The sequence below is a fragment of the Salvelinus fontinalis genome, chromosome 2, assembly GCF_029448725.1.
Source record: "Salvelinus fontinalis isolate EN_2023a chromosome 2, ASM2944872v1, whole genome shotgun sequence".
Lineage (NCBI taxonomy): Eukaryota > Metazoa > Chordata > Actinopteri > Salmoniformes > Salmonidae > Salvelinus > Salvelinus fontinalis.
The window spans coordinates 60465967-60480068 of record NC_074666.1 but is presented as its reverse complement, the minus strand read 5'-3'; the positions used below and the strand labels follow the sequence as shown (position 1 = coordinate 60480068).

General features: G+C 42.3%; 2 protein-coding genes across 2 annotated transcripts; both read left to right on the top strand.

Annotated features, from left to right (window-relative positions):
• Positions 1–1872: 1872 nt before the first annotated feature.
• Positions 1873–10046, top strand: LOC129868969 (modulator of macroautophagy TMEM150B-like). The gene is made up of 6 exons (XM_055943372.1): positions 1873–1937; positions 3637–3696; positions 7773–7840; positions 7963–8090; positions 8583–8820; positions 9077–10046. Exons 1-6 carry the CDS (start codon positions 1873–1875, stop codon positions 9271–9273), a joined length of 756 nt encoding a protein of 251 aa, XP_055799347.1. The 3' UTR covers positions 9274–10046.
• Positions 10047–10868: 822 nt separating this feature from the next.
• Positions 10869–13676, top strand: LOC129868966 (modulator of macroautophagy TMEM150B-like). Its single transcript, XM_055943359.1, has 8 exons — positions 10869–11216; positions 11519–11627; positions 11750–11833; positions 11995–12054; positions 12308–12375; positions 12555–12682; positions 12872–13049; positions 13342–13676. The coding sequence occupies exons 3-8, from the start codon at positions 11769–11771 to the stop codon at positions 13566–13568; spliced, it is 726 nt and encodes a 241-aa protein (XP_055799334.1). The 5' UTR covers positions 10869–11216; positions 11519–11627; positions 11750–11768; the 3' UTR covers positions 13569–13676.
• Positions 13677–14102: the final 426 nt, after the last annotated feature.

The following is a 14102-nucleotide window of genomic DNA, read 5'->3' as shown; positions in this document are numbered from 1 at the left end:
GCGAGGGGTGTAGAGGAAGCCCACAGCTTGTACAGTATGTTACTGGGAGGAACTAGTGCAAGCAAGTAGTTGTAAATCAAGACATTGTTGGCCAGACTGTTACCGTAATGTCTTGCATAGCAAACCCCTTCAAAAATGTACTTTCAAAAAATGAATGTTTCTACGTAGAATAGTTACACAATCTAAAAATAATAGATGTATTGTATATAGTGCTTTTCATTACAAAGAGAATTTCAAATACGCTTTAAAAACAATAATCCATTCCGGGTTCTGGCATTGGCAAGTGCTGGTGTTCCACAGCTGACCGGGTGTTGAGGCAGTTCAGAAAGGCAGTGGAGGGAGTGTTGCTGGTACAGGAAGGGAGAAGTGTCAATCAGATACTGTAGATGGGCCTGGAGGTCTTCCTCGGGCACCTTTGCCGTATCCTCCACAATGTGTTTTAAAAAAAAATCTGGGATATACACTTCACTCACATGAACAGAAATAATCCCATTAAGTACAGTATTAACAAGGAAAGTCACGTATGTGTCTAAGTTCCCCAGTTCCACTCACAATGGGCATGATCCGATGCTCAGACATGAGCTATGTCCTGACCTGTTTCTTCATGGTGATACGTGGCAACTTTATTTGAATGAATCAAATTATAACATGTCATGGTCAAAATTGCTATCGGATCACATCGTCACACTTCAATCAATACTGCCATCCTCATACCAATCTTCATTAGCATCATTATAATAAAATAAAATATCTAAGCCCCACGGCGTATTATTTCTTAATCCAGCCCTGACCCAATGTAATAATTGTACCATACAACCTTCTCTCTGGTAAAGCGAGTGAGAAACAACTTTCTTCTGGTGTTATTACGGTATATTTGACGGTGATGGCCAAGGGGGGAGATGCATTTCCTCTATAGAGGAGAAAAAGTCAAGAGGTTGCTTCAGCTTTACCTCCCATCTGTACATACAAGAAAACTGTGAGTTTAAACCATTTTTTTTACTTAACTTAACTCTTTCTCTGACAGTTAAATATTATTTTCTTCTATGTTACCATGTCATAGAGCTAGCAGGAAAGGCATTTCACTGTACCTGTGCATGAGACATTAACTTGAAATATGACACTTGTCAATATATCTTATTTGTGTAAATTGTGTCTATGACATTATTGCTCTTTCTGTATCTTGCTTTCTTCTCTTTCCTTTTAAGTAACGATTTTTCTGGGTGTCATTTGATGAGGTTTTAACAGTCTGGAAGAGCAGGGAGCTTATTTAAACTAGACAGTTATTTTTCTCTTCCTATCACTCAAAATGATTTCTCAATTGAGTAAGCCTATAGCTTCAAATGTTCCTTTTCACCTCATCAGCTTTGATCCTGTAAGATGTGTACGAACAGATATCAACAGATACTCATCTTTACCGGACCTGGGTTCAAATACTATTTCAGTTATTTCAATTACATTCACATCCATTTCAAATGAAGTATTCAGATGTATTTTTTTATTTGAAAGTAGTTGAATATTGGAATGTATTTGGAAGTATACTTGGAAAGTATTGACATATATTAAAACATTTTACAAATACAACTAAATATTATAAATGAATTTGAAAATATTTTCAAAGTATCTTTTTTATATTTTTTTGCTATCTTTTTTTATATGAAATGATTTGACAATAAATTCAAATACTTCCAATAGAAGTAGTTGATTTTGGCCACGTTATTTGAAAGTACTCAAATACACAGAAAAATGTGTATTTCATAACTTGTGTATTTAAACCCGGGTCAGGATTCTACATGGCATTGAAAGCAACTACTGTACACAACTACTGTACACAGAAGTAATTGTGTCTGTTCCAGGTGACCTAAGTGAACCATTATGTGGCTCTGGGCACTGCTTCCGATCTGCTTGGCGGTGTTTGGCATTGTGGGCATATGGGTTGTGTAAGTATTTCTATGACGTCTGTGTGTGCTCCCCTCTTCAACCACTTCTTTATTAGCAATAGGCAGAAGAATACTGTGGTCACTTATGCTACAACGATATGGCAATGATGATGATGATGAAGAAAATGTTAATGTTTACCTACTTTCAGTACAAGTAACAAAAATAGAACACTTGTGCTCTGAGTCACCCTCCACAGGGTTTGGTCTGGAAGTTATAGAGTGCCTTTGAAAAGTATTCAGACCCCTTGACTTTTTCCACATTTTGTTATGTTACAGCCTTATTCTAAAATGGAATGAATAAATGTTTTTTTAAAACTCAGTAATCTACTCACAATACCCCATAATGACAAAGTGAAAACAGGTTTTTAGAAATGTTTGCAAATGTATTAAAAATAAAAAACAGAAATACCTTATTTACTTAAGTATTCAGACCCTTTGCTATGACACTAAAGTGGAGGTCAGGTGCATCCTGTTTCCATTGATCATCCATGAGATGTTTCGACAACTTGATTGGAGTTCACCTGTGGTAAATTAAATTGATTGGACATGATTTGGAAAGGCACACACCTGTCTATATAAGGTCCCACAGTTGACAGTGCATGTAAGAGCAAAAACCAAGCCATGAGGTCGAAGGAATTGTCCGTAGAGCTCCGAGACAGGATTGTGTCAAAGCACAGATCTGAGGAAGGATACCAATACATTTCTGCAGCACTGAAGGTCCCCAAGAACACAGTGGCTTCCATCATTCTTAAATGGAAGAAGTTTGGAAACACCAAGACTTTTCCTAGAGCTGGCCGTCCGGACAAACTGAGCAATCGGGGGAGAAGTGCCTTGGTCAGGGAGGTGACCAAGAACCCGATGGTCACTCTGACAGATCTGTGGAGATGGGAGAACCTTTCAGAAGGACAACCATCTCTGCAGCACTCCACTAATCAGGCCTTTATGGTAGAGTGGCCAGACTCCTCAGTAAAAGGCACATGACAGCCCACTTGGAGTTTGCCAATAGGCACCTAGACTTTCAGACCAAGAGAAATAAGATTCTCTGGTCTGATGAAACCAAGATTGAACTCTTTGGCCTGAATGACAAATGTCACTTCTGGAGGAAAACCTGGCACCATCACTACGGTGAACCATGGGGGTGGCAGCATCATGCTGTTTGGATGTTTTTCAGCGGCAGGGACTGGGAGACTAGTCAGGATCGAGCGAAATATGAACGGAGCAAAGTACAGAGAGGTCCTTGATGAAAACCTGCTCCAGAGCGCTCAGGACCTCAGCCTGGAGCGAAGGTTCACCTTCCAACAGGACAACAACTCTAAGCACACAGCCAAGACAACACGGGAGTGGCTTTGGGACAAGTCTGGGACAAGCTTGTAGTGTCATACCCAAGAATACTTGAGGCTGTAATCGTTGCCAAAGGTGCTTCAACAAAGTACTGAGTAAAGGGTCTGAATACTTATGTGAATTTGTATTTTCTATTTTTGATAAATTAGCAAAAATTTCTAAAATCCTGTATTTGCTTTGTCATTCTGGGGTATTGTGTGTAGATTGATGACGGAAACAAACAATTTAATACATTTTAGAATAAGGCTGTAACTTAACAAAATGTGGAAAAAGTAAAAGGGTCTGAATACTTGCCGAAGGCACTGTATGTTGTAATGGGAGGTATTCAAATACTAACTACAGTTCTTGTTCTTGCCAGGTTTGGTATCGCTGTATCGAATGAGACTGTTAACATCACAGACAGAATCCCCTACATCAGGTAGGAGTCACACTGGTCTTGCAATCAAGTCAATGTCTCACAGTACTCCATAAATATTCCCAATGGCACGGATCAAAATGAAAAGTGAATCATTGAGGAATCAACACTCTCAGCTATACTTTTCGTGGCTGTTTATTTACCACCACAGACAGAAGCCGGCACTAAGACCGCACTCAGCCAGCTTTTTAAGGAAATAAGCAAACAGGAAACCACTCACACAGAGGCGGTGCTCCTTGTGGCCGGAGACTTTAATGCAGGGAAACTTAAATCAGTTCTACCAAATCTCTATCAACATGTTAAATGTGCAACCAGAGGGAAAAAATTCTAGATCACCTGTACTCCACACACAGAGATGCGTACAGAGCTCTCCCTCGCCCTCCATTTGGTAAATCCGAACACAACTCTATCCTCCTGATTCCTGCTTACAAGCAAAAATTAAAGCATCAAGCACCAGTGACTTGGCAGGGCTTGCAAACTATTACAGAGTACAAAGGGAAGCACAGCCGCGAGCTGCCCAGTGACACTTCTTTGCTCGCTTCGAGGCAAGCAACACTGAGGCATGCATGAAAGCATTGGCTGTTCCAGACGACTGTGTGATCACGCTCTCCGTAGCCGACGTGAGTAAGACCTTTAAGCAGGTCAACATTCACAAGGCTGCGGGACCAGATGGATTACCAGGACGTGTGCTCCGGGCATGTGCCGACCAACTGGCAGGTGTCTTCACTGACATTTTCAACATGTTCCTGATTGAGTCTGTAATACCAAAATGCTTCAAGCAGACAACCATAGTCCCTATGCCCAAGAACACAAAGGCAACCTGTCTAAATGACTACAGGCCCGTGGCACTCACGTCCGTAGCCATGAAGTGCTTTGAAAGGCTGGTAATGGCTCACATCAACACCATTATCCCAGAAACCCTAGACCCACTCCAATTTGCATACCGCCCAAACAGATCCATAGATGATGCAATCTCTATTGCACTCCACACTGCCCTTTCCCACCTGGACAAAAGGAACACCTATATGAGAATGCTATTCATTGACTACAGCTCAGCGTTCAACACCATAGTACCCTCAAAGCTCATCACTAAGCTAAGGAACCTGGGACTAAACACCTCCCTCTGCAACTGGATCCTGGACTTCCTGACGGGCCACCCCCCAGGTGGTGAGGGTAGGTAGCAACACATCTGTCACGCTGATCCTCAACACTGGAGCTCCCCAGGGGTGCGTGCTCAGTCCCCTCCTGTACTCCCTGTTCACCCACGACTGCATGGCCTGGCACGACTCCAACACCATCATTAAGTTTGCTGACGACACAACAGTGGTAGGCCTGATCACCGACCGACGAGACAGCCTATTGTAACCAAGACTAAGGCGATGATTGTAGACCACAGGAAAAGGAGCACCGAGCACGTCCCCATTCTCATCGACGGGGCTGTAAGGAGCAGGTTGAGGAGCTTCAAATTCCTTGGTGTCCACACACACCAAACTAGAATGGTCCAAACACACCAAGACAGTTGTGAAGAGGGCACGACAAAGCCTATTCCCCCTCAGGAAACTAAAAAAGATTTGGCACGGGTACTGAGATTCTCAAAAGTTTCTACAGCTGCAACATCGAGAGCATCCTGACCGGTTGCATCACTGCCTGGTACGGCAATTGCTCGGCCTCCGACCACAAGGCACTTCAGAGGGTAGTGCGTACGGCCCAGTACATCACTGGGGCAAAACTGCCTGTCATCCAGGACTTCTACACCAGGCGGTGTCAGAGGAAGGCCCTGAAAATTGTCAAAGACCCCAGCCACCCCAGTCATAGACTCTTCTCTCTACCACTGCATGGCAAACGGTACTGGAGTGCCAAGTCTAGGACAAAAAGGCTTCTCAACAGTTTTTACCCCCAAGCCATAAGACTCCTGAACAGGTAACCAAATTGTTACCCGGACTATTTGCGTTGTGTGCCCCCCCAACCCCTCTTTTACACTGCTGCTACTCTCTGTTTATCTTATATGCATAGTCACTTTGACTATACATTCATGTACATACTACCTCAATTGGCCCGACCAACCAGTGCTCCCGCACATTGGCTAGCCGGGCTATCTGCATTGTGTCCACACCCGCCAACCCCTCTTTTTACGCTACTACTACTCTCTGTTCATCATATATGCATAGTCACTTTAACCATACCCACATCTACATACTACCTCAATAAGCCTGACTAACCGGTGTCTGTATATAGCCTTGCTACTCTTATTTTCAAATGTCTTTTTACTGTTGTTTTATTTCTTTACTTACCTACACACACACACACACACATACTTTTTTCTCTCCGCACTATTGGTTAGAGCCTGTAAGTAAGCATTTCACTGTAATGTCTACACCTGTTGTATTCTGCGAACATGACAAATAAACTTTGATTTGATTTGATCACTTTAATATTAAAGTTATAACATTATTCAAATTGTATTAGTCGTATGTACGGGACACGCACGGTATACATCGTCCAATTAAAAACATGCTTGCAGGTTACTTCTCGACAATGCAACAACAATAATAAATAATCAATATAAGAATACGAACATAACGTAAATGGCAGAAAATAAAATAAACATTTTAGCATACACAGAACAGCCTCAATTCGTCAGGGCATGGACTTTGCAATGTCAAGTTGGCTGGATGTGTTTTGGGGGACCATTATTGATACACAGGAAACTGTTGAGCATGAAAAACCCAGCAGCAGCATTGTAGTTCTTTACACACTGAAATTGGTGAGCCTGGTAACTACTACCATACCCCGTTCAAAGGCACTTGAGGTCTTGCCCATTGGCACATATACACAATCCATGTCTCAAGGCTTAAAAATCCGTTTTTAACCTGTCTCCTCCCTTTCATCTACACTGATTGAAGTGGATTTAACAGGTGACATCAATGAGGGTTCATAGGTTTCACCTGGTCAGTCTATGTCATGGAAAGAGCAAGTGTTCTTAAGGTTTTGTACACTCCGTGTAAGTATAATACAGGAAAGCACAATTTATTGTCCAATATTTACACGTGTATTGGAGAGGGGTGCACGTGTATAAATTGAGCAGTATAATACGAGTCTGGTAGCAGCAGTTGTGATGTGTGTGTAATGAATGAATTTATGTGTGTGTGTGTGCATAATGAATGTATGAGTGGGTGTGTGCGTGAGTGCACGGTGTGCTAAGGTGTGGAGAATCAGAGCAGGTGGTCAGTTCAAGTGTTCAGCAGTATGATGGCTTGTGGATAGAAACTGTCTCTGAGCCCGTTGGTATCAGACCTCATGCTCCGATACCATCTTCCGGTGGAACACTTGAACTGGACTGACCACCTGCTCTGATTCTCCACACGTTAGCACACATGCACTCACTCACACAGACATACACAGTCCCAGGCCCAGATGCAACTGGTCAGGAAGCGCTCAATGGTGCAGCGGCACTATTTGGAGAGGACCCGGGGCGGCATGCCGATAGCTAGCATGGAGTATTAAAGTTCATCCAAATTATAAAATGACATTGGTTTCCTTACCCTGTAAGCAGTCTATGGACAATGTATGACTCCAGAGTGGCGCAGCGGTCTAAGGAACTGCATCTCAGTGCAAGAGGCGTCACTGCAGTCCCTGGTTTGAATCCAGGCTGTATCACATCCGGCCGTGATTGGGAGTCCCATAGGGCGGCGCACAATTGGCCCAGCGTCGGCCGGGGGAAAGGCCGTCATTGTAAATAAGAATTTGTTCTTAACTGACTCGCCTAGTTAAAAAAAGGTTACATTTAAAAAATGACAGCAATCCATGCTTTGGTTGTGTTTACTGGTTTGCAAGTCAATGGTACTTATATTAGCTTTTTTGCGCCTCATGTCCAAATCATCTATAAGCAACTTCATTGAGTTACACACTCATCTTTTAGATACTTTAGGATGATTTGAAGCAAAAACTAAGATACATTTTTTACATAATGTATGAGAGGGAAACAATAAGGTGTGTATTGCGAAATCAACGAATACACATTTTGATGCTATTTGTTTATAATCGTAGAGAATTGAAATGTGAATATTTGTGTTCCATAGTGAATGTGGCACCTATAATCCTCAGAGCTGCATCTTTGCTCAGATCTGCAACATCTGTGCTATCCTGGGTAAGTGAATAGATGCACACGCACGCACGCACGCACGCACGCACGCACACACACACACACACACACACACACACACACACACACACACACACTTAATACCCCCTTCTCTCTCTGTGTGTCAGCCCTGTGGGTTGTGGTGATCCGGTTTCAGCAGGTCAGGGACTATGGTCAGAACAGCAAGGTGAACATTGCCAGTATCGTACTGGGCTTCATCTCCTGTGTGGGCATCTCCATCATCGGAAACTTCCAGGTATCGCTTAGAATCTCGCTTCAGTGTTAACTATTGTGATTAAGGGTTAGTTATCGCAATATTATTTTAATATCTTTGTATTATTGTGATACAAGTCCTATTATAAACTGGGTGGTTCGAGCCCTGAATGCTAATTGGCTGACAGCCGTGGTATATCAGACCGTGTACCACAGGTATGACAAAACCTACACTTTTACTGCTCTAATTACGTTGGTAACCAGTTTATAATAGCAATAAGGCACCTCGGTGGTTTGTGGTATATGGCCAATATACCACGGCTAAAGGCTATGTCATGCTTAAGAACAGCCCTTAGTCGTGGTATATTGGCCATATACCACACCTCCTCGGGCTTATTGCTTAAATATCCTCCGCCTCTCGCATGTACACATAGCAAGTTGACATATTGTTAAACCTTGACAATTGCTGACAATATCTCCTTCGTTCCATCTTCTCTCCCATCCCTCCCTCCCTCTCTTCATCCCTCTCCTTCAGCAATCTGTAGTGATAGGGATCCACTTGTTGGGAGCGTTTTTGACCTTCTTCGTGGGCCTGGCCTACTTCTGGCTGCAGGTGTGGCTCTGCTACAAAGCCCAGCCCTTTAAAGACCGCCACTGGGTTGGACCTCTTCGAGCTACCTTCTGTAGCATCTGCAGCGTCCTGGTCATCACCAGTATCCTTACAGACCATACCGCTGGGGGGCGCTCGCCGTTCTCAGAGAATGTCTCTTCATGTAGGAAGATAAAACACATCTATTACTCACTGTTGATGCATGCTTAACAGTGTTTATGCAAAATATAGCAACTTGAATACCAGTGAGAATATGACACATAAACAATGGACTATAGTATATATTCCCTGACCAGAATGGCAGTACAGTGGTACACTACACTTAGCTGGGAATGAGACGGTATACAAACTGTATAGTTTCGACATTGACAGGTCATCTGCTTGTGTTGTTGCTCCTTGCCTGGCTTTTCCCTCCCCAGTGGTTATACTTCATACTACCAGCTACAAATCTGGAGCGGCCGTTTGTGAGTGGGCCTTGGTCATGTCCTTCTTTGTCCTTTTTGGCCTCTTTGGGTCCGAGTTCCGTCACATCGACTTCCACCAGCTCACCGTGCAGAAACAAGGTCTGAAGACACAGAGCACCAACGGAGTGGTCAGAATGAATTATGTTTCATAGTACAGCCAATGAGACCGTGACAATGACCATGCATTGATACACTGTTCATCGCTTAGCATCTAAAAACACACACACACACATATACACGCTGGGTTATTTTGACCCAGCTAGTTGGTTTGCGTGAATACCCAAACATGGGTTAATTTAACCATCATTAGTTGTTTTTTTTACCATCAGTTGGGTTTACCCAGCAGCTGGGTCTTTTTTTAATGTAATCCATAGGTTATTTTCATGAGGCGTGGCCTATTAGGGGCGTGGCTTTCAAATAATTATTTTTTTGGCCACCTGTAAGAGTAAAGGTCATTCCTGTTAATCATGTTAAGTTTGTACACTGCAAATTTCAATTTTCTTTTAATATTTTTGCAGATTACATATTTGAATATAACATTCATAACATTATTATTTACATATCCCAACATTGACATATCCCATATTTGGGGATTTGTATTAGCATAAGCTCTTAGGGAACTCACATACTTGTATAAGCCTCATTAAAGCTTCAACAGTGTCAGTGTTTAACCGTAACATGTGATAACAATACAACAGAACACATGAACCAGAATGACATTTACGCTCACAGGTGGCCAAAAATAACTATCTGAAAGCCACGCCCCTACAAAGCCATGACTCCAGTCTTCTGAGCTGACCCGCTGGGTCATATCTCAATAACCCAGCATCATTAACCCAGCAGTTTTTTAAAGAAAACAACCCAACGAAGTGGCCCAATGCCTGCAACCCAGCAGTTGGGTCAAACAACCCAGCATTTTGTTGTACACGCACAAACAACTTTTGTATTACTGTTATTTATTTACTTATTGAATATTATGTTATGAAAGTATTGAAAAAATGCATTAAAAAAAAAGTTTCACAATTCTAATTGTCTTGTACTGTTATTCAGTCAAACGGATCTAAGATTTTCTCCCCTTTGGTTTTATTTTTGTACCAACAGATATTATTTCAATGGCACATCAAGACATGAACACTTGAAACATATCTACAGTGATTATCTAGAGGAAGATGAATTAACTGATTATTGCCATGGAAATTGAAATCAATTTCAACTTTAATTTGATACTTCGACAAAGTTTTTTTTAAAGTCATGTGTCTGATGAGGGTTTACGTAACTGTAAGTGTTTTTATTTGACTAATGTTTAATAAAATGTAACTTTAAACATACTGTACAGAGAGTATCGAGCCTTCCATCAGTGTCTGTCATGTAAAAAAAAAAAAAAAAAAACATGACATTTGTTCTCTCAGTGCAAACACATGTAATTTAAAAAAAATATATATATTTTTAATGTTGCAATGTAAAACAGCAGATTTTTATTTATTTTTTTTACAAACATTTAAACAATCAATTTTTTTGCATCAAAGGTCCATATTGTTGATATATATTGTACCAAATCTGTTTTCAGTGCTATTAGTGTTTTTGATTAAATAGGCATATAGCACTGTGTGTCCAAGCCTTTGCTCTAGGTGAGTGCTGTGTGCAGGGGGTGGCTGTCATCAGCTGTGCTGCCCTTAATTTTCTTCAGAACTACCCTCTCACACAAACAACCAGAGGTGTATTCAGAGAGGTAAAAGTATTAAGAACGTTGCAGATAGAAATACAATTTATAGACGTGGCATGACACCTAATTCTATGTGACATATATGGATAGCTGTTCTACGTAACGCTTTTATATCTGAATGTTTTTTAACGTTGCACCCTCCTGAACACACCCGGTCCTCCGCGGTTGCACCGGCACAGACAGATTGGCTGCCCGCCAAGGAGAATGCTGCAGTTTTTTCAGGCTCTGTTTTGTCAGTCCGTTTAGCCAGGCTATCGAGCTGAAGGTAAAGACTGACTGTTTCACATTGAATTAGAAAGACAGCATGCTACATGATGTCTCAGTCAACCCTGAGCGTTATTGCAGAAAATACAGGTCAAGATTTGCCTCGGGGTAAGTAGTCTACAGCATCTATTCACCTAGAGCCTATTTCTTTGTTTCTGTTGAAAGGGTAGAATATGTCCTCAATGTTTCGACTGCAGCAGTGGTGGATGCTATGTTTCGTCCCTCTACCTGTTCGTCACATGGTATTGCTTTCACTGTTACAGGAATATCTGTGTGATGGTGATGCAGAGGCGCTGTACTGCACTAAGTCAATTCTACCACATGGTGGCACCATCAAGCCTATACTCACTTCAACATACAATGATTAACCTTAGTTTTGTTTGACTGTTCTTGGGCCTCTCCGTTACCAGGTTATAGGTGCCTCTGACAGTTTCTTGTCTAAGGCTCTGAGGAAGGTGATCATCAAAGATCACCGCAGAAATCTTTTTCTGGGATAGTCACCATGTGAAATGTCGTGGGGTAAGATATGTTTATTTTTATGGATTCCTGAGTTCCTTAGTTGAGGGCCTTTGTCCCTTTTTTATTGAAATGAGGCTAAAGTGTATCTGGGTGTCTCAGTTGTCTCGTTTCATATTTCCCAGGGGACGTAAGTAAACAATAATGTGGCTCTGGGCACTCCTTCCAATCTGCTTGGCGGTGTTTGGCACTGTGGGAATATGGGTGGTGTGAGTATCTAACAGACTGGTCTGCTCTCTCCAGCTACTTGTCTAGATATAATAACAGTGTGGTCTTATGCTACGGTACAATGAGATGGTGTTGATGATAATAAATAACAAACAGAAAACCACTGAAGTATTGATATGCTAACAACAGTTGTTCTTCCCAGGTTTGGTATCGCTGTATCAAATGAGACGGTTAATATCACAGCGAGATTCCCCTACATCAGGTAAGATGGACTTTACAACAATGTAAAGGGTTTACCCTGAATTCCACTCTGTATCTGGACTATGTCAATAGAGGCACTCCCACAGACCAGTTAAACTGGTATAACCACTAACAAAACATGCTGGGAAATGTTTCTGAGCCCACAATGGCACAATACCATTGATACACTGGTGGCTCTTTGTTTCAAAGTCAATATTTCATTACCAAGTCATTTTCAAATGTGTAAATAATTCAAATGTGAATTTGTCTTCCAGTGAATGTGGCACCTATGATCCACAGAGCTGTATCTTTTCCCAGGTCTGCAACATCTGTGCTGTCTTGAGTAAGTGAATTTATTCAGCACTTTCACGTTGGTTCATACCAATTTATTATTCTTTCTTGTCTTTTGTATGTCACCTCAACCTTCTTCTCCCTTCTATCCTCCCCACTCTACCCTCCTCTACACCCCCCCCCTCTCTCTCTCTCTCTCTCTCTCTCTCTCCCTCTACCTATCTCTATCAGTCCTGTGGGTTGTGGTGATCCGGTTTCAGCAGGTCAGGGACTATGGTCAGAACAGCAAGGTGAACATCGCCAGTATCGTACTGGGCTTCATCTCATCTCTGGGCATCTCCATCCTCGGCAGCTTTCGGGTATTGCTTTACGATTACAATAGGATACTATATCTACAGTATTATCGTCATACGAATCTCAATATCGTCCCAATCCTAGCATGTTCCCTTAAAAAGATGCCATATTGACAGACCCTCATATATGGTTGACAATATCCTGCCTGGCTCTTTCCCTCTCACCACCATTCCTCTCTCGTCCATCTCTTTCAGCAATCCGTGTTGTTTGGCATCCATGTGTTCGGGGCTTTTCTGGCCTTCTTTGTGGGCCTGGCCTACTTCTGGTTGCAGGTGTGGCTCACCTACAAAGTCCAGCCCTCTACAGACCGTGGCTGGATGGGGCCTCTCAGAGCTGCCCTCTCTAGCATCTGCACCATCTTGGTCATCACCAGTATCCTTTAACATCAGATCGATCAGCTGAGATAAATCAGAGTGAGCGAGAGCACTAGGGGAGTGCTCGACGATCCAAGATCAACACAGCTGAATGGTGACCCAGGGTCAACACAGCTAATTGTAAATGATAAAAAAATAATCCCAAATCATGCTTCTTTACCTGAATGTACAGTGAAAACGTTGCACATAAAAATAATATCATAAAACTGTATGTCCTCCCTACAAACCGCTATGTTTTAGACATTGTCACCTGTTTGGATTGTGCTCCTTGACTCCCCTTTCCTCCTCAGTGGCCATAGGTCTACTCTTTGATACTGGCTACCGCTCAATGGCGTCCATTTCTGAGTGGGCTCTGGTCATGTGCTTCTTTGTCCTATTTGGCCTCTTTGCATCCGAGTTCCGCCACGTCGACTGTCACCTGCTCACCGGGCAGAACCAAGGCCTCAGCAAGACTCAGAGCATCAACAGTGGTGGGATCATAATGTACAATAGTACAACCAACGGAACAGTAATGTAATAATTACATAACATTTGAACATTCAGCTCTGACTGATGAAGCTCCATTTAACTGTACATATTTGAAACCTATTGTTGAATAAAATCCTACTCTTTTTCTTTGATAAAATACTACTGTCTTTGATGCGGCTTCTCCTTAGCTAAACCACTTTTTGTTCGGTTTCTGTTGAGTTTATGGGAAATAGAGAGTGATTTTTTTCGGGTCTTTGTTCATCTTTTGACTACAGCAGTGGTGGTTGCTATGTTTTCTCTCTGTAGGTTGTCTCATGGTATTGCTTTCACTGTTACAAGAATCTGTAGGGTGAGGGTGAGAGGCGCTATACTGTAGTTAGTCCATTCTACCACATGGTGGCACCATCAGGCCATGTAAGTCAGCCTGGCCTCAGAGCCATACGAAACATACTTTATGTATTTCTTAGCACCTCCAAGACGTATGATACCTACTAAGACAGAAACAAAAGGAGGGAGTTCGGTTAGTTGGGCAGTTGGGTGGGGTGTGTAAGCCATGACCTTCTAGCAATCCAAAAGTTGCGTG

Coding starts and splice junctions, on each gene's coding strand:
- LOC129868966 (XM_055943359.1), top strand. CDS start 11,769: ATGTGGCTCTGGGCACTCCTTCCAATCTGCTTGGCGGTGTTTGGCACT. Junction 12,683..12,871: donor CCATCCTCGGCAGCTTTCGG/GTATTGCTTTAC, acceptor CATCTCTTTCAG/CAATCCGTGTTGTTTGGCAT. Junction 13,050..13,341: donor CACCATCTTGGTCATCACCA/GTATCCTTTAAC, acceptor TTTCCTCCTCAG/TGGCCATAGGTCTACTCTTT.
- LOC129868969 (XM_055943372.1), top strand. CDS start 1,873: ATGTGGCTCTGGGCACTGCTTCCGATCTGCTTGGCGGTGTTTGGCATT. Junction 7,841..7,962: donor CAACATCTGTGCTATCCTGG/GTAAGTGAATAG, acceptor TCTGTGTGTCAG/CCCTGTGGGTTGTGGTGATC. Junction 8,821..9,076: donor CTCAGAGAATGTCTCTTCAT/GTAGGAAGATAA, acceptor TTCCCTCCCCAG/TGGTTATACTTCATACTACC.